Consider the following 20,780-nt stretch of genomic DNA (forward strand, 5'->3'; position numbering starts at 1 on the left):
TCCTTCAGCCCAAATCGACCACTCTTTAACCAATGCATGAACCTTTTGCTGTTCAGCTCAGAGTTTCACAGCTCCAAGCATGAGATGCTTCTTGCTTAGTTATTTTGCTTGGCCTGCCAAGCTTGCCTTAGAAATCTTCTGCATAGTATCAGAAACGGAGTAATTTAGTATATTTTAACCTTTTTTTTTTTCAGGATATCTTTTTGCTCTCCCTCCTCCCTTATGATTAAAGTAAGGTAGGATGGGAGCGTTTGCAGATTCTAATTCCTTCCCCTCAGTATTCCCAGCCACTGCCTCCTCTACCCTCAACTTGTCTCTCATTGAGGACCCCAGGGCATTGCGCTGGTTCTTAACTGCCTTAATGGAAGCTTTCTGTTTCAAGATACTGGAAGGAGCATTCAACCACAGGCTCATTTCAGTCAGCACAATAACATCACCCAAAAAAAAAAAAAAAAGCCCTGAACTATTTTTAATCCCATCGAAGGTAAGGATGCTTCAGGCGCTTACAAGCAGCAATCACTCTCCTCAGCGTTTTGCCTGCAGCAGTCACAGCCCTGGAAGGGGGGTTGGGGGTTGGGATGACAGGGGCATGTTACTCCACCCCGGGATTAGCACTAGTTTTCTGGGAATCTAGTTTGTTTTAGCTTACAAATGGCAGAGCAAGTTGCTGGGAAGTTATTACCTCCTTCATTCATCTTTTAACTTTGTAATGCAATTATCAAATAAGAGTTGTTATTGTATTTTTTCATTAACAGGGTGTCATAAAATGCCACCCAGCTGTACAAGGCAGCCAGAGCTGATGTTTTGACCCTGTAGTGATCAGAAACTGGCCAATGGCTTCCTGCTCTTGGCATTTCAAAGTTGCCAATAAGAAGGAACTGGATCCCACAAGCAGCAGCGAAACCCACCACCAGGGAACCAAGTCGCATGGAAGCAACTCTCGTCATTAAAAAGCTGCAAGGGACAGAAAATAGCACAAGAACCCACAAAGCTTCAGCTAGGCAGGAGTGACTGCAACTCAGAGCTAAACAAAAGACACCAAGTCAAACCACCTTTATTCTTCAAAGCAAAAATGATGATAATAAAACAAGCCCCCTGAAAAGCCATATCCAGTTAGCAGTTAATTACAGGGATTGGAGTGGTAGCAGTGAGAAAAAATCCAAAGCTCACATTTCCATATTAGATGTATCGGGTGGGGTGGGGTGGGGGGGTGTAGCGGTACATTGCTGACTGATTAAAAACATTTTCTCTCTCAATAACTACCAGGAACAGCAAGTATTATCCCCCCCCCCCACCCCAAACACCACTGTGCTGGATTATCCACTCCTTGCCACCCCTGGAGCTGTAGGGACTCACTCCAGCTGCACGTCTAACACCCCCCCCCCCCCAACAAGGGTGTACAGGCTCCTAGTTCCCACGATTTCAAAGGAATTTTATCAGTCCCCAAATCCTGATACCAGACAGCAACTCTAAGCTTAGACAAGGGGGAAAAAAAATAATAAAGACAAGTTTGGTAGTCACTTTGTGAATTCACATTTTGCCTTGAATTTAAAAAGAAAAGGGGGTGGGTGGGAGCCCAGAGAGGTGTCTGTCCATGCCACACGCTGCTGTTAGTGGATATAGGATGTCAAACTGGCAGAGGAGTGCCGGAGGCACCAAAGGACACTGGCAGAGCCACACTGTGGATTAAATGTAACTAAGGAACCTACAGGGTTACTGTCCAGGGCAGATGTAACGCTGAAAGAAAGGGGTTAGGGGAAACCTGGAGTTCCAAACTGGATGCAGACAGAGCTATCGACATAAAACCCAATGTGGCCTCGTATCAGCTACTGCCTGCACTCCAACCGTTCAGTGGAACAGGCACACAAATGGATCGTTAGCTCGTTTGAGATCTCTAATTCCAACAACAGCAGCAAATGAAACATGGCCACACTGGCTGTGAAGTGGATTTAATACATTCTTTGCTACCATACTGTCTGGAAGCCAGGTCTGCACAGCTGAGGTCTTCGATCTTGCCACCTCTGTGGTTTCTTTTTGCCTCTGTGAGTTTACTAGGTTAGTGGATAACTTAGCTTTCAAAGGAAGCTGACGCATGTTACTCCATTCCAGAAAATAGTAAAAATGGGCCCAAGGACTTGGTTCAACTAATCCAGTACACTCCCACAGGGACAGAGGGCAAGGAAGGTGAGCTACAGGTTAGCAGAGCCTGTTCGAATACAAGACCCTGACTTCCCCCTGCCAATCTCAGACAAACCTCTTTGACAGGCACCGGGAAAGTAAGGAATTGGTCTAATTTTGACTTCTCCAGTTAACAAACTGAATTTATTTACTCATGTGACGAGGCAGATGCTGTCGGGTGACGGATATACAGATAAAAAGAGTGATAACCCCAAAGGATTCAAGGTCTGGGCATAGCAGAGGCCTTGCCCCACTGGAGGTGAAAAGCTGGTCGTTGTTAACTAGGACAGGAGAGGCAGAGGAAGCACCCTCTCTCCCACCACAGACTATGCAGAGACACAAAATGTGGACAAGGGATCACTTTTCCCTGCTGGAGGGCACAGCACAATCCATGGCCCAGAGAGAACGTGAAGACAGGACAAAGCAGGAACTCTGGTATAAACCACCAGACAAACAGCAAGGACGGTCCTGACCTTAACATCGAGCAGGCCACCCCCCCCTGAGGCCCAAGTAGCCCATAACGGAAGCCACAATGTGGCTCCTGCCCACAACCCCTAGGGGGAACCAAGCAGCAGATCCTTCTGGTACGAATGAGTCCAGTTCTCAGGAGCATTGTGGTCATATCACACAGTGATGAGTACAATACACCCGCCCCTCTCCCTCCTTCCAGTCCACTTCTGAATCAACAGCAGATGAAGCTCCCCCTAACTCAAGCTCTGCATAAGTTCAATTTCTTCTCTTTGATTCAGCAACTGTTTCTCCCCCCAAAAAAAACACACGGAGCAACTGTATATCAAATCTGCACCGATACAGGTCATCCATAGGGTCCTTCAGCTGGCAGCGCTATCAGAGCTCCTGCGCCCTCCCGCTCGGATACACAGTTAGTGAAGCTGGAAGCTGATCTCCCTTTGGTTAATACAGCATTATTTCATCTGAGCGCACCATTTTCTCTCTCCAGAGAAGAAAGAAAATAAACACAAGGGGTGGGGGGGGGGGGGGGGGGGGGGAGAGATGAGGAGACAGCTTGCATGAAGGCAATCGTAAGATCATTATTCATTATGCATATAAATATGAAACATGCCCCACAGTCACTTCCTCGCTATGGTTGCAGCGTACTGCGGGCGGCTCCCGCTGCCGCGTTCCGCACGGCCTGACTGGAGAACACTCCTGTGGTAAACTCCTCCTGCGCTTTCTGGAAGCTGGCACCAGTCCGGCGGTACATAGAATGGATCTGAAAGCAGAGGAAGGCAAAAGAAGCATCAGACAGGCTCCTGGTTCACAGCCACGAGGACCCACAAGCAGGCACGCACACACGAGGGACAGAAGATATGGTTCAGAGCCACAAGAGGGCCACAAGGACTGACACGCACACACACGCATGAGGGACAGAAGACATGATTCAGAGCCACAAGAGGGCCACGAGGACCGACACACATGCACACACGGGACAGAAGACATGGTTCAGAGCCACAACAGGGCCATGAGGACCGACACACACACACGAGGGACAGAAGACATGGTTCAGAGCCACAAGAGAGCCCCGAGGATCAACACACACGAGGGACAGAAGACATGGTTCAGAGCCACGAGGATCAACACACATGCGCGCGCAGACACACACACGGACAGAAGACTTGGTTCAGAGCCACAAGAGGGCCACGAGGACTGACATGCACGCACACGCATGAGGGACAGAAGACATGATTCAGAGCCACAAGAGGGCCACGAGGATCGACATGCGCGGACACACACGAGGGACAGAAGACATGGTTCAGAGCCACGAGGATCAATACACATGCGCACACACACACGGACAGAAGACATGGTTCAGAGTCACAAGAGGGCCACGAGGATCAACACGCACACGAGGGACAGAAGACATGGTTCAGAGCCACAAGAGGGCCACGAGGACCGACACGCGTGGACACACACGAGGGACAGAAGACATGGTTCAGAGCCACAAGAGGGCCACGAGGACCGACACGCACGCACACGAGGGACAGAAGACATGGTTCAGAGCCACAAGACAGCCACGAGGATCAACACACACAAGGGACAGAAGACATGGTTCAGAGCCATGAAGATCAACACACATGCACGCACACACATACACACACGGACAGAAGACTTGGTTCAGAGCCACAAGAGGGCCACGAGGATCAACACGCAGGCACGCACACATGAGGGACAGAAGATATGGTTCAGAGCCACAAGAGGGCCACGAGGACTGACACGCACGCACACGCATGAGGGACAGAAGACATGATTCAGAGCCACAAGAGGGCCACGAGGACCGACACGCACGCACACGAGGGACAGAAGACATGGTTCAGAGCCACAAGAGGGCCACGAGGATCAACGCGCACACACACACACACGAGGGACAGAAGACATGGTTCAGAGCCACAAGAGGGCCACGTGGACTGACATGCGCAGACACACACAAGGGACAGAAGACATGGTTCAGAGCCACAAGAGGGCCACGAGGACCGACATGCGCGGACACACACGAGGGACAGAAGACATGGTTCAGAGCCACAAGAGGGCCACGAGGACCGACATGCGCGGACACACACGAGGGACAGAAGACATGGTTCAGAGCCACAAGAGGGCCACGAGGACTGACATGCGCACACACACACGAGGGACAGAAGACATGGTAGGGCAAACTTCGCTCATACACATGCACGCACAGAGAATATCCTGCTACTGGACAGGGCTGGCAGTGACTTGCATGTCATTAGCTTCAGTCCCCTAGACCTGGGTTTCCAGCCTGAATGAGTGAGGTGTCACCCCCACTGCTGAGAAATACTCACTCTCTTCAGCATGACAACCCCTAGGACTGCAGTGGCTGTGAAAAACAGAGCCACAATCATCATTATAATAGCTACAGCCAAGTTGTGCTTGAGGGCGCTGAGGCTTATTATCCAGCCGCTGGAAGAGAAAATAGAATATTTATTCAGTTTAAAGGGAATCCTGTGTCCAAGCATCACCTGTTCCCTCCCCGTCTGGGGTCTCGGGGTAGGGGGCGTGACCCTCTCAAATCAGTAACACAGGAAGGGGTGAGAAATGAGCAACTGTGGCCCCTCGCACCCCTCTGACAACAGCAGGGAACATGAGCAAGGTGACATCACGCTGGTTCTCTGCAGAGAGACAGCCTTCAGGCACGTGCACAAGAAGGGGATGAGAACAGAGGTCAGCGAGTGTAACGACCCACAGGCAACTCACCTGAAGCCCCAGCCTGGGATCCCAATGGCCTGAAGCACAAAAACTATGTCCTGAACGAAGAAGATAAAAAAGAATACAAAGAAATTGAAGGAACTGTCACTCCTGTGTTAAAGAGAGAGAAACAGAGAGAGAAAAAAAAGACAGATGAATGTGGGGAGTCACGTAAGAGGCAGATGTCTCAGATTTAACAGGGGGAGGGGGGGGGGAATACTGTGAAACAAGTTATCAATACAATCAATCCCCCATCAAGGGTCCAGCCTTGCACAGGGCTCTGAGACTTTATCCAGCACAGTCACAGCGAGATTGCTTCGGAACCATGGGAGCAGCTCCCCCATCCCCACCCCCAGGGCGGATGTCATGCCACTGCAGTTTTCCTGGCTGGAGCATGGAGGAGTTGCAGTGTTAAATGCTCAGAAGAAGGTTCCTTTTTCACTGCTCTAATCAATATTGCAGGACCCCTGAGAGTCTGTGGGCAATTAGTCCTGGAAGGAGGCCCACTGGGGTGGTGACATCACTCAACTGAGCAGCCCCAAAGAGGGGAGCAGGGGAGGCAATTTAAAGGCACAGGAGCATGTAACGGATTTCTCTCCTCCCCCCACCCCCCTTTCCCGTCTAGTATGGTACCTACCTAACAGCTTTGTACAGTGGCCTGTACCAACAGACAAAGGAGCAAGGGGTGAAGAGGAGTGCCCAGAGGATGGAGAGGCCGAAGCCAGAGCCCATTGTACTGTCCACACAGAACAAGGCCAGAGACGCCAGGAAGTTCAGGAAGAGGGTGGCTGCACTGACTGAAAGAGAAGAACCAGGGACTGCTTAGCACATCTTAATGCAACCAGTCCAACCAGGCATTCTTGATCACACAGATACAGGCTGTGCCCCCCACCCCCTCAGCGCTGGAAACCAGACCCCAGTAGGCTGTCCCCCCAATCCCATTATCCACATCAATGCTGGAAACCAGATCCAAGGCAGGCTTTCTCCCCTCATCCAGGTCTCTCTCGTTAGTTGAGCATACATCTCACCCCCCAGCTTGCCCCCCTCTCCACTTAGGCTTTCTTAACCTTCCAGGACACTATCAGACCACCACCATTCTCCTGGCACGGACCTAGTTGGTTTTGGTAACAGCCCCTTTACTCTGATCTCTTACATACTTTATTTTTTCCCCCTCCGTTTCCGAGGGAGTGAAGCGTGCGTGGGTTTGGAGGAGAGAGGGATCCTGCCTTCAATGTGCTCCCATTACTGGTCAGTGCGGCTGTTCTAAGCACATTCCAATGCCCCTCCCCTGGTGGTTATTTCAAGCATCATCACTCTCTCAGTAAAGACATACTTCCTCCTGTACTCCGTAAAGCCCATGAACAGCTCTCTCTGGAGACGAGTATAAGGATGGTACGAGCTTTCCTCACGGCTTTGTTAAACTAACTTGCTCATTCCATGTCCTCCACGATGGGCCAACAACACAGACCCAGGAATCACCATCTTATCACCTCTCGCTTAGACTATTGCAACTTGCTTCTCACAGGTTTCCCACTTAGCCATCTCTCTCCTCTTCAATCTGTTCAAAATTCTGCTAACGACTAATATTCCGCCAGGGTCGTTATGCTCATATTAGCTCTCTCCTCAGGTCACTTCACTGGCTTCCTATCCATTTCCGCATACAGTTCAAACTCCTCTAATTGACCTATAAGTGCATTCACTCTGCAGCTCCTCAGTACATCTCCACTCTCATCTCTCCCTACATTCCTCCCAGGGAACTCCATTCACTGGGTAAATCTCTCTTATCTGCACCCTTCTCCTCCACCGCTAACTCCAGACTCCATTCCTTTTATCTTGCCGCACCATATGCCTGGAATAGACTTCCTCAGCTGGTACGTCAAGCTCCATCTCCGGCCACCGTCAAATCTAGGCCAAAAGCCCACCCTTTTGATAATGCTGCTTTTAACTCCTAACTCCTAGTCACTTGTACAAGTTACCCTTGTATGTTTTATCTTTCCCACGTTATTAATTCCCTTATTTGTCCTGTTTGTCTGTCCTAATTAGATTGTAAGCTCTGTCAAGCAGGGACTGTCTCTTCATGTTCAAGTGTACAGTGCTGCATACGTCTAGTAGCGCTATGGAAATGATGAGTAGTAGTAGTATCTCGGAACTTCTGACTGATATGTGCCAACGGATTTTTGCACCCAGATGCAGGATGTTACATGGAAGTTTGATGAGCTTTGTACTCAAGTTTTAGTAATCAAATACACATTTCCAAAGCCCTGACCGCTCTTGTATAATGCCTTTACTGCAGATTTTGTATCGCCTATGCAAAGGGATCAAGGCTGTCACCATACAAAGAAAGCAGACACCCTTCCACCCCAACCCCTCTGCCCACAGCCCCCGCACTCACATGTCCACAGATAGTACATTGTGAAAACCGTTTTCTGGAATTCTTGTGGGATCTCCACCGAAATGTCCTGGTAAAAGCAGGGCTGAACAGGACAGAAGGACGGCAACGGAGGCCAGTTATTCTGCCGCACTGCAAGGGTACAAAGGAGGGGGAGGGGGTTACAAAAGAAATCTGCAACCATGATCCCAGGGTTTCTCCTAGAAAAACATAGGTGGTACCCCCCCCCCCCCCCCCAAACACACACCACATCCTAGCTGTGTGATCTAAAACACAGAAAAATGTAGGCAGATATAGAGCATATGGCCTATCCATGCTGTTAACCCTCACTATCGCTCCCTTAGAGATCCTATGTACTTGAATTCAGAGACTGGTTTCATCTCCATCAGTTCCACTGGGAGGTCATTCCATGAATTCACCACCCTTTCTGTGAACAAGTATTTCCTCAGGATACTTCTGTCCCCTTTCACCTTCATCGTATGTCCCCTCTTCGAGAGACTCGCCTTCTATGCATTTATGCCGCATAGATATTTAAATGTCTATGTCATAGCTCCCCTCTTCCAAAGTATACATATTGAGATCTTTAAGACTGTCCTCATATGCTTTGTGAAAAAGGAAGTATCCCAAAGAATGTATCATGACAGTGTAATTCAATATAAGTAAACCATCCCACGTACTATTTTAGAGTGACTGAAATTTTATTGGATCATTGTGATTTTTTGTACTTTGGGGACATTTCTTTTTGAGCATGGGATGTTTTGCTTATATTGAATTACACTTTCACATATACATTAATGGTGGACTCAAGGATGTATCTGAGCACTAAATGTAAGAGCCTCAAATAGAGGCCTCAGAGTTCTCGTTGCTTTAGATGCATGGGCATCATGGCTTAAATAACGGAGAGTCACCATTTCTTTCGCACAGCTATATGATTTTGTGTTATTTGTTGCATCCTTTACACTGTCATGATACATTCTTTAGGATACTTTCTTTTTCATATATTTCGTGTATTCCCTGTTTTTTGATTTTGGATTCTCATATGCTTTGTGACACAGACCACTGACCATTTTAGTAGCTGCCCTCTGGACTGACTCCATCCTGTTTACCTCTTTTTGAAGGTGTCTCCAGAATTGTACACAATATTCTAAATAAGGTCTCACCAGAGTCTTGTACAGGGGCATCATTACCTCCTTTTTCCTACTGCCCATTCCTCTCCCTAGGCACCTAAGCATCTTTCTTGCATTCGCCATCGCCTTTTCTATCTGTTTGGCCACCTTCAGATCGTCACATAGGATAACACCCAAGTCCTGCTCCTCTTTCATGCACAAAAGTTCTTCACCCCCTAAACTGTACCGTCCCCTCGGATTTTGGCAGCCCAAATGCAGGACCCTGCAGTTTTCAACATTAAATCTAGATCATTCCTCTAGCTTTGCTAGTCCTTCCTCAATGTTACCTACACCATCGGGGATGTCCACCCCACTGCAGCTCGGTGGCAGCCTCCAGCACTTCCACCTCTATGCTCAACAGCAAAATCAGCCGCTAGATGTGGCTTTTGCCTTCCCCTTTATAAGTACAGCATTTATAAAGCAGGGTCCAGACAGGACACGCGTAGAAGTAACCACAGGCCCCAATTTTTCCCCCAACGCCCAGGCACTGATGCCTAGATTGTACCCAGACACCAGACCCCATTTATCACTATTCTTGTGCCCTTCCTGCTACCCTCACTCACCAGCAACTTCAGAGTATGAGCACACTGCTGGCTCCTTCTCACCTACAAGAATCCACGCTCATTTCTGATAACCTAGTCACATGATCCTATTTTAGGCACAGGTCATACCTGCAGCGTTTCCCAGTGTAGCGCTCTGGAGCTCTCGCTCCCTTCGGTCCAGCTCCGCTGCTTTCCTGTTGAGCTCTTCCTGCTTCCGTAATAAATCTGCCGTGGCGGCAGCCGTAGCCTCCTATCTCAACACAAGCGGAGCAAAAAACAGCACTCAGTACATGCCTTTTGCGGTTTTATCAACCCTCCTCCCCTGCATTAGCTAAATGAGAGGTATTCAACAGCAGCTCTGGAAGGGCTGCTTTTCCGATAAAATTCATCTGGCTAACAGCCCCTGCCCCCCCCCCCCCCCCAACTACTACTACTGCACCCTCTGCAAATTCCCAGCAAGGTATCCCAGGGCATGGCCGGGTGGTTTAGCAGAGGACCTGGCAGAGGAGATAACATCCCCCCCCCCCACCTTTGTTCAGCAGAGAAGGGGCAGAACTTGTCTCTTCCCACAACATCCTCTGTGCCTGCACCTCTCAGCTGGATCTTCCCAATCTGTGAAACAATCTTGCAGCTCTTCCTCACATCCCCTCCCATATACATTTCTCATGTCTCCTGAAATCTCTCCGACGACCTCCTTCCCAGCTACAGCTGCCCTCTAAAACAGCATGCGTTGAGACAGAAAGGCATCTCGTAGTACCGCCAACCTCGCTCATCTCATCCAAAATGTATGCAGTGTGTGAATCAAGTGGCGCTCCGGCGGGTACCTGACTTCCATAGGAGCCGTAGTTCTTGGGTTCGTTGGCACTGGGTTTCTTGGGGGGGTGCACAGTTTCAGTAGGTGGTTGGGGCACGTTAGCTGGTGGTTGGTAAGGAGGTGGAGGTCGCTATGGAGAGAATGAACACCACGTGCTATTTAGGCACAAATGTACCACCACACAGACCTGCCAAACAGCTAAGTCACCTGCATTTCTCTCCTTACCCCTTGACTATCAAAAGGATTGTAAACATCCAGTGTGGCGTACTGCGAACTCTGCTTATGTTCCATCACTGAAGGATCCTACGGGAGAAAGAAGGATTAACATGACCCCAACATGTCAATTGCCCAGTGGGAATGGGACCTGGCTCTATTCCACCTCTAAAGGGAGCATGCATTATAAGAACTGCCTTCTACCCCCCCCCTCCCCAACCCCATGAATTTCTAGTACCAGGCAATGTTCTTTATGTATGCAAAGTTGGAAATCAAGCTCGAAGAACTATAAAATATTACCCCAGAAATAGAGAAGTCTTGAACCAGTAGGGACGAGAACAGGGCTGAAAGTAATTTCTAAGTAGGGGCAATAAGGTTAGGATTCTGACTGTCAGAGTTGGGGGGGGGGAGGAGGTAATTGCAAGAGGACCTTAAGAGACTGGGCATCCAAATGGCAGACGTTTAATGTGAGCAAGTACAAAGTGACGCATGTGGGAAAGAGGAACCTGAACTATAGCTACGTGATACAAGGTTCCAAGTTCAGAGTCATCGACGAGGAAAGGGATCTAGGTGTCGTTGTTGATGATACTTTGAAACCTTCTGCTCAGTGTGCTGCTGCGGCTAAGAAAGCAAATAGAATGTTAGGTATTATTAGGAAAGGAATGGAAAACAAAAATGAGGATGTTATAATGCCTTTGTATCGCTCCATGGTGTGACCAGATCTCGAATACTGTGTGCAATTCTGGTTACCGCATCTCAAAAAAAGATACAGTGGAATAAGAAAAGGTACAGAGAAGTGCGACGAAAACGATAAAGGGGACGGTACGACTTCCCTATGAGGAAAAGCTAAAGTTCTTCAGCTTGAAGAAGAGACGGCTGAGGGGACAGTTTGCTTGCTTTTTGGCTGTCACCGCACACTGGACAGAACATTTCAGCATAACGTCTACAATGATACCTAGATTTTTTTCTTGAGTGTTGACTCCTAAAGTGGACCCTAGCATCAGACGATTCAGATTATTCTTCCCAAAGTGCATGACTTCCAATTTGTCTACATTAAATTTCATCTGTCATTTGGTTGCCCAGTCTTCCAGTTTCCTAAGATCTTCCTGCAATCATTCACAATCCGCATGTATTGACAACTTTGAAAAGTTTTGTGTCATGGCAAATATAATCACCTTCACTAGTCGTTCTGTTTTCCAGATCAATTATAAATACGTTAAATAACACCAGTCCCGGTACAGTTAGTAAGTAGTAAATTTAAAACACACTGGAGAAGATATTTCTTCACTCAACATGTAATTAAACTCTGGAATTTGTTGCCAGAGAATGTGGTAAAAGCAATTAGTTTAGCATGGTTTAAAAAAAGGTTTGGATAATTTCCTAAAAGTCCATAAACCAATATTTATTTGTTACATTTGTACCCCACATTATCCCACCTATTTGCAGCCTCAATTTGGCTTACATAATACCGTAAGGTTAAAGCTACCTACAGTGAAGAAACAAATACAGAGTGAGGTTAATTTTCAATGAAATAGGTATGTACAAACACATTAGGGAATCATAGAGAGGGAAGTTATGTGAAGTTCATAGTTTTCATTACAAGTTTAGGTATCTTTATGTTGCTGGGTTCAAGTACTTAAGTTGGGTCAGTGGGATATGCCTTTTCGAACAGGTTGGTCTTTAAGAATATCACTTACCTGGACAGGTGCTAAGGGTGAGATAGGGCAGCTCAGTGTCCGACCACTGCAGTTCTGCTAAAATAGCCATATTTATTCTCTTACTGTTTTTCTTTTCTTGTGCCTTTAATGACTGAGTCCAGCTCCAGAGATACAAGGATCCCTGCATACAGCTCTTTGACACTAATATTAAGCTGGGCTTGGGAAAATCCAGCTTATTTCTAGGATAAGCAGCATAAAATCTGTTTTACTGTTTTGGGATCTTGCCGGTACTTATGACCTGGACTGGCCACTGTGGAAACAGGATACTGGGCTTGATGGACCTTTGGTCTGTCCCAGTATGGCAATGCTTATGTTCTTAATGGTTCAAGCCCTGACCTAGGGGAAAAGGTGTGAGGAAATGCTCAGACTTGGTAGCCACCCTATGATTTCTTTCCAGGTGCAAACTGTTGAAAATAAGGTGGCTACTGATCAGTTTAGAAAAGAGGTTAAGGAGGGGAAATCTTCTTCATGTAGATTCTGATAAATTTAGGTCACTGTGGTCAGAGGGTACATATGTGTTGGAAGTAAGCTCGGATTCAAATCAGGTGACTGCGGGATGGAATAAGGTACTGTGGCTCCAGAACTGATTGTGGTGAAACACTCACAAAGGCGACTGCAAAATCTTAAATCACAGGTGGTGAGTGAAGTTCATAGGCAGCAGCTGGAGAGAGAAACCAAAAGCTGAAGCATCCGTAAATTGACCCAGAGCTGCGTTTCATGTTGTTGCAATTATTTTGTTTATTAAAACTGCATATATATCTTGTCAGGAATGTGCATTTCCTTTAGATTCAATACCAAAGTATAAGGACTATTTCAGCGAGCCTTCTCGGCTTTTACGCCCATTAGTAGGTCTCTACTAAAATGAATGTTAAATCAATTATCTAATGCAACCAGTCCAGTGTAGGATTTGTTACCCACCCCATTCAAGACATTGGAGGGTGGGGGAAGGGTGCAACAGAGGTGGTATCTCATTGCCCAATTTCCTGTTCAACTTTTGTGATAAAAGCAATTGAAGTTGTCATCCATCAGCAACTGAAAGATGACTTGGCTCAGAAGGAAATATTGTATCCCCAGTAAAACAGATTTGGGCTGAATGTCATAATGATTATGACTGGATTGTGAGCTTAGAATCTTACGTCACTGTAGAACTTTTTTGGTTTTCTTTTTTTTGATAGATCAGCCGCCTTTGACAAGGTGCTACACAATGTTTGTTTACACCAGTTACCTGCACATAGTTTAAAAGGATTTGTTTTGCAATAGTTTAGGGTACCAAATGGGCACCGGTATAAATATTTCGCATGGAATTCTGTAACATTGTTTTATGTTTATGTTTGCAAGCTCTGTGAGTTGAGCTGGAAAGAGTGAGGCTGGATTTTAGGATTTATGCTAGGTGAACAATTTTATGCTTCTTTACCTTGTAAATATGACTTTTCAGCTACTGCAGCAATGACAGCCGAGTGCTTCTCAGATTTCAGAACGGCAGGGCTTAATAATTTCAGGTAGATGTGATTAATGACTTTGGGGGCAACATTTAAGGTTTAATACTGTATGCCAACTTAACTTTAAAGCTACAAGTAAAATCTGTAGTTTAAAAATAGAAAAAAAAAAGTATTTTATGCATTTAAGACTTCTAAGACATTCAAAATCTGGGCAACATTTGTTAGATTTTTAGACCAGCTAATTATGCCTAGTTTGGCCTACAGTAATGGGTTATATTTTAATTATATTTTGAGTAGAGAGGTGTGGTAGCCATGTTAGTCCACTTTTAAAGGTAATCAATAGAAATAAAACATGGAAAAGAAAATAAGATGATACCTTTTTTATTGGACATAACTTAATACATTTCTTGATTAGCTTTCGAAGGTTGCCCTTCTTCGTCAGATCGGAAATAAGCAAATGTTGGTAGATGACAGTATATATAAGTGAAACATCAAAGCATTTCAGTGACAGTCTAACAGGATGGGGGTGGATATGGGAGAGGGGAGATATGCATGGAGACAGGAGGGTGACAAAACAAAGCAGTACATTTTTATGGTTTATAACGGGCTAGAAAACCCAGATATTTGTTAAGTCCTGTCTGGTGGGTGTCAAAATATTTTATCATTCTGACTTCAAAGGTCTTACATTCCTGTATTGTTTTAAAGTTACCTTTCAAGATTCTTACTATGTTCTGGTTTTGTAAGTGTCATTTTAACATAACTAATTTTGTATACTGTGTCAAACCATATAGCGTTAATTACATGCATTTCCTAAATAACAATTATAAATAACTAACAAAATAATTAACCAGGTATTTGTAACCTAGACTAGCTACTGCTGGAAAAAGGATACAGGGCTAGATGGACCCTTTGGTATGACCCAGCAGGGCAACTCATATGGTCTTTTAAGTCTGCCAGAGACTATTCTTCTTCAAGATATGTATATGACATTTATATGACAATATTGCAGATCAAAGAATAAGTGGTTTATAATAAATGAAGGGGAGAATAAACAGAACAGGAAGCCCAGGTTCCCATTGTAAATATCAAAGGGAATTAACACTAAGGGAGAGAAGGGTAGTGAATAGCGAAACAAGAGAGTAACTGATACTGGCTGCACAGTTAATTTGTGATGAAAGAACACATTAAGCCAGTATTGGTATCTCTATCAAAAGCAGCCCATGTACTTTTAGGCACTAGAGATGCTGTATAAATGGATTTAATTGGAGATGATGCTATCTTTAGTAATACCCTTATCAAAATAAATTCACAATCTCAGTCTGAGGAAATGCTGACAGTCCTTTCATTGCATACAGCATGGAGTGGAGGAGTGGCCTAGTGGTTAGGGTGGTGGACTTTGGACCTGGGGAACTGAGGAACTGAGTTTGATTCCCACTTCAGGCACAGGCAGCTCCTTCTGACTCTGGGCAAGTCACTTAACCCTCCATTGCCCCATGTAAGCCGCATTGCGCCTGCCATGAGTGGGAAGTGCAGGGTACAAATGTAACAAAAATAAAATAGATACTATTGGAGATTCTACATGGAATGTTGCTACTATTGGAGATTCTACATGGAATGTTGCTACTATTGAAGATTCTACACGGAATGTTGCTATTCCACTAGCAACATTCCATGTAGAAGGCTGCGCAGGCTTCTGTTTCTGTGAGTCTGACATCCTGCAGGACGTCAGACTCACAGAAGCAGAAGCCTGCGCGGCCACATTGGTGATCTGCAAGGGCCGACTTCTACATGGAATGTTGCTAGTGGGACTCTGGGCAAGTCACTTAACCCTCCATTGCCCCATGTAAGCCGCATTGAGCCTGCCATGAGTGGGAAAGCGCGGGGTACAAATGTAACAAAAAAAAAAAATTTGTTCCTTAGCAGTCAGGCATTTTCAATTTTCAGATCATGTATGTGGAATTTTACATTTATTTATGACTGGAGAATGACAAACCTTTAGGAAGAGTTTGAAGATTCTTAATGTTTTTGTCAATTTGTGTGTATTTATATATATCTGTTATAAGCTTTTATTGTAACTATCTAGACTATTATGATACACAATATATAAATTTGAAATCAATAAATAACCCTGGATCCAAAAAGGGGGGTGGGTGGTAAATCTTATGGTCCTGATTCTATTTGGGGGAGGGGGAAAAACAGAATTATAACCCTGATTTGGCAGAGATAGGGTGTAGTGGAGATATAACCTTGATTCTGGAGGGGGAGTAATAGGTTTATGATCCAGATTTGGGGATGTCTGGGGGGGGGGGGGGGGAGAGGAGAAGAAGGAATAATAGGACTGTGATCCTGATTTGCAGGAGAAGGTGAGCTGGACCTGATTAGGGGGGGGGGTACTAGGGTTCTGATTTGGGGGGGTGTATTGGTGTTTTACTCCGGACTCGAGGAGGCGAAGTGCTCTCTCTCTTACCTGGAACGGGTTGTCCATGCCCTCAGGCTCCACGAACGGGTTCAGGTCCCGCTCAGCCATACCGGCCCTACTTCCGGTCCCTCTGCCGCCACTTCCGGGACCGCAGACCAGAGCCGGAACCACCAACCGCCTTGGCCAGACCTCAGCAGCCTCAGCCAGCAACCACTTTCCGTTACAGGGTAAACGCAGCGAGACCCGCCCCCCGCCCCTTACGTCACAAGTCACGCGCCGCCAGAATCACCTGAGCCCTGCCCACCGATGAGGTCAAAAAGTTGAAGCCGCTTGGGTCGAGCTCTGTTTCCTCTTCCCCGTGCCGCCGTCATCTAGTACACTCAAAACAAAGCAAACAAACCTATGAGCTGCTGCGTCTCCGTTGTCATCCGTTACTGTTGGTAGCATTTTAATCTAATCTTAACTTATATCTTCAAACATGCCAGCTCGTGCTGCATACGGATGCACACAGAGGAAGTGTTGGTTTCATCGGTTAGAGTCTAATTTGTTCTACATTTTAAATCATTGTGTCAGGGAGGAGCTAGATTCGTGCAGAGATGTTTTCACCTCCATGTTATGAGAATCAGGTATTCCAATTTAGAAAAACATTAATTAGGTTGAAACTGGGAGCATTTAACATCCTCTTTTCCTGTGCCTACATCAAAAGAAAAAGATGGCATGTGGGGAACTTGCTCCTTTTTGTTTTGTGGAATGCACTTGCTTTGTTAAATTATTATTACTACTAGTTCACAGATACGTACAGACATGCTGTCCAGAGTCAGTCTAACTGTGCCATTGTCCAGTTCAGCACAGTAGTAGCAGCCAAGTTCATACAAAGTTAATTATGTTCAATGGGAAATAAAGCTGTTGACTCAGGCTGCTTGCTACGTGAATATTCTATCACTGTTTTCATTATTGATACCAACATATTAAGGGCATTTTCCTGTAAACTTTGTTTTAATTCATTTATTTCTTACATGCACATAATTTTGATTTTTAAACCCAAAGGTAAATCCTAAGGGTGGTTGAACAATTAGATTTAAACTGGATTGCTTCTCACTTTACTTGTTTTGAACTTCTTTGGGTCCTGCTGATCTGTACTGTCAGGAATTTTGGAAATGAGAAAATAAGTATTACCTTTTGGATGTACACTGTAGAAGTTGTTTACTTTTGCAATGCCTGTTCTGGTGTATGCATGTGCTATTTGAATAACTGTCTAATGGTGCCGTGTGTTCAGAAATCAGTATAAAGAACAGACTTTAAATGCCCGGCTGAGTATATATGATAATCTCTTCTTTGTTAAATGCTTCAGACATATCCATCTATTTGCTCCCATGCTATAACTAAATTCTATTATTCTGTCTCGCTGTATTTTCAAATGTAAGCCCCATTGGACCCTAGTTTGCTTGGGATAATATGGGATATAAATGAAAAAAAATCCTTTATCCTCCACCTTTTAAGGCTCTGCCTTTCTCATAAGATATTGCACATTCCAGCCACCCAGCTCTGAACTGCTTGTATCTGCTTAACTATTCTCCCACTTCTGCCATAAAGCTACTTTTCTCTTCAGATTTCTATCGCCAACCAGTGATACAACTGTCAGAATTACTAGTCTCTTACCTTGGGGCAATACTTCTGAACGTCTGACTATGACTAATCTATCTATATTTATTCAATAAAGGAAATTTCAGAAAATAAAGAGACTTCGGGTGTGTGCTGATGTGCCGAGGTTCTAGGATATTAAAGCTTCACAGATATTACACTTTACAAGTTCTTGGCGGTGAAGGAGACCTTGATCCTGGGGAACTGGGTTCAATTCCCATGGCAGCTCGTGACTCTGAGCAAGTCACTTAACCCTCCACTGCCCCAGGTACAAATAAGTACCTGTATGCACTATGTAAACCTGAATGCAGTTGCAAAAAACACAGAAAGGCGGTATGTCAAGTCCCATTTCCTATTTGAGATTCTACACGGAATGTTGCTAGTGGAGGAGTAGCCTAGTGGTTAGTGCAGCGGACTTTGATCCTGGGGAATTGGGTTCAATTCCCATGGCAGCTCCTTGTGACTCTGGGCAAGTCACTTAACCCTCCATTGCCCCAGGTACAAATAAGTACCTGTATATACTATGTAAACCACAGAAAGGTGGTATGTCAAGTCCCATTTCCTATTTGAGATTCTACATGGAATGTTGCTAGTGGAGGAATAGCCTAGTGGTTAGTGCAGCGGGGGATCCTGGGTTTCTATTCCCACTGCAGCTCCTTGTGACACTTAACCCTCCATTGCCCCAGGTACAAATAAGTACCTGTATATACTATGTAAACCGCTTTGAATGTAGTTGCAAAAAAAAAACACAGGCAGTATATTAAGTCCCTTTCCATAACACCCAGGTGGAGAGATGAAGAAAGATGTTGGCGATTGCCTGGCATTTTATGGACAATTCATCCCTCGACCAGCAGATGGAGGTAGACAAAGAACAGACAAGTTCTAGTGACATCATTAGTATAAGTAGGTATAACCGGGAGATAGTCAGTATATCTGTAACCAAGCCTAAACTCACAAAACAAATTAATGTAATAGAAAATACATTATCTTTATACTTCACAAGGACACACGACCAGGACCACCGAGTCCACAGGGTACCCTCCCCCCCCCCCCCCCCAGTCCTCCAGGAAGTGGACTGATCAAGTGGGTGTCAATAAATTTCACCTTCCTTTCATCTAGCTAGACCAGACTGCACCAGTGGGATGGACCAAAGCTTATACATGCGGATAGATGACAACACTCCTTGAACCACCATCCTGCCAAAGGCACTGTTGCTTTTGACCCATTTGTACAGTTGGTAGTGCGTCACAAAAGTGTAGGGAGGACCAAATTGTCACCCAGAAAACATCCTCTGAAGAGATCATGCAAGCCTCTGCCTAGAAGGTATCCTGGGCCCGCAGACCTGCTGGGCTACATTATTCATCAGAATGTCAGTGGCTTCAGTGGTTGCCTTGATCAACCAAACAATGAAGGCCTTAGATGCCACTTCCCGCTTGCACAGCCCATGAAACAAAATAAATTTATGGAGTGAACAATCCACCCCCAGCATGGAATCCCAATGAAAAGGCAGCAACGATACCACCTGATTCAAATAAAATTGAGAGACCACCTTCAGAAGGAAGGAAGGAACCACACGCAAACAGACAGAATCATCCGAGAAGGGCAAATAAAGATCTTAACAAGAGTGAGCCTGCAGTTCAGATATGGAAATGAGAAAGACTGTCTTAAGCAATAGAACTTTCAAGGAATCCACTCGGAGAGGCTCCAAAGGTGCCCCTGCCAATGCTTGCAACACCGAGGCAAGGTACCACTCCCACTTGGTAAAAACTGGACAACGTGGAAGTCAAAGCTGTTTCACCCTCCACAAAAACCAAATGACATCAGCCTTAGAAGCCAAGCAGGAGGGCCCCCAAAAACAACCTGAACACAAAATGAGTTTAGGGCCAAAGTAGGCCAGAAGTGATTGGAGGGTCTCCATAGAAAACCGAAGCACCTGCAAGGCCGCTGAATTAATCTCAGTGTAAATGTTTAGGTCTTTTTACCACCTCTCCAAATCTATATATACCAGTTACCCATAATTTGTAGAGATAAAAGACTAAGACTGCCGTTTATGAGAAAAGCAATTTATTTACTTACCAAGTATTGATACAATTTAATATTTTCTCATGGGAGGATAGAACTACTGCATACATATGCTCTCCAACATACCAGGGGCGTATCTGCGTGGGGCCTCAGGGGCCTGGGCCCCCGCAGATTTTGCCCTGGACCCCCCTACCGCCATCAACCCTCCCCCGCTGCCGTTCTTACTTTTGCTGGCGGGGGACCCCAACCCCCGCCAGCCGAGGTCTGCTTCCACCTGCCGCTGCCTTCAAAACTTCTTCTTCAGCCGGCGGGGGACCCCAAACCCCCGCCAGCCGCCCCGCGCTGTTTAAAATTCATCTTCGGCCTCCGTGGCCGTGCTGCTGGGATAGGCGGCGCTGTTGAAATCCACTTCGGAGTCTGACGTCGCAGCACGTACAACGACGTCAGACTCCGAAGTGGATTTCAACAGCGCCGCCTATCCCAGCAGCACGGCCACGGAGGCCGAAGATGAATTTTAAACAGCGCGGGGCGGCTGGCGGGGGTTTGGGGTCCCCCGCCGGCTGAAGAAGAAGTTTTGAAGGCAGCGACAGATGGAAGCAGACCTCGGCTGGCGGGGGTTGGGGTCCCCCGCCAGCAAAAGTAAGAACGGCAGCGGGGGAGGGTTGGCGGCGGGAGGGGGGTGGAGAGACTAAGTCATTGGTGGCGGTGGGGGCTCGGCGGTGGCGGTGGCGGCGGCGGCGGCGGCGGCGGCGGCGGGGGGGGGGGGGGGCGCTAAAATGTGCCCCCTCTCTCTGGCTCTGGCCCCCCCTACCGCCGGAGTCCAGATACGCCCCTGCAACATACTGAACTGAAACAGCTATTTTTATACACTTGTATTTAACAATGATTTACAAGGCTTGAGCCAGTTATCTTACTCAGGATCATCTGGTCTTTTTCAAAACTATCTGGTTTCCCTCACCTGCTAAACCACATTCTCATGTTTGTTTATGCTTCCTCCTTTCCCAGGCCTGTTTGACCATA

The 20,780-nt window shown here is 46.2% G+C and overlaps 1 protein-coding gene across 1 annotated transcript; it reads right to left on the reverse strand.

Moving 5' to 3' along the window:
• Window positions 1-1,038: 1,038 nt before the first annotated feature.
• On the reverse strand, window positions 1,039-16,335 carry SCAMP3 (secretory carrier membrane protein 3). Its single transcript, XM_030186356.1, has 9 exons — window positions 16,146-16,335; window positions 10,534-10,611; window positions 10,319-10,438; window positions 9,624-9,744; window positions 7,790-7,918; window positions 6,035-6,194; window positions 5,407-5,508; window positions 4,995-5,112; window positions 1,039-3,409 (listed from the first exon to the last, which is right to left on the reverse strand). The coding sequence occupies exons 1-9, from the start codon at window positions 16,203-16,205 to the stop codon at window positions 3,278-3,280; spliced, it is 1,020 nt and encodes a 339-aa protein (XP_030042216.1). The 5' UTR covers window positions 16,206-16,335; the 3' UTR covers window positions 1,039-3,277.
• Between the last annotated feature and the right edge of the window lie 4,445 nt (window positions 16,336-20,780).

The sequence above is a fragment of the Microcaecilia unicolor genome, chromosome 14, assembly GCF_901765095.1.
Source record: "Microcaecilia unicolor chromosome 14, aMicUni1.1, whole genome shotgun sequence".
NCBI classification, from domain to species: domain Eukaryota; kingdom Metazoa; phylum Chordata; class Amphibia; order Gymnophiona; family Siphonopidae; genus Microcaecilia; species Microcaecilia unicolor.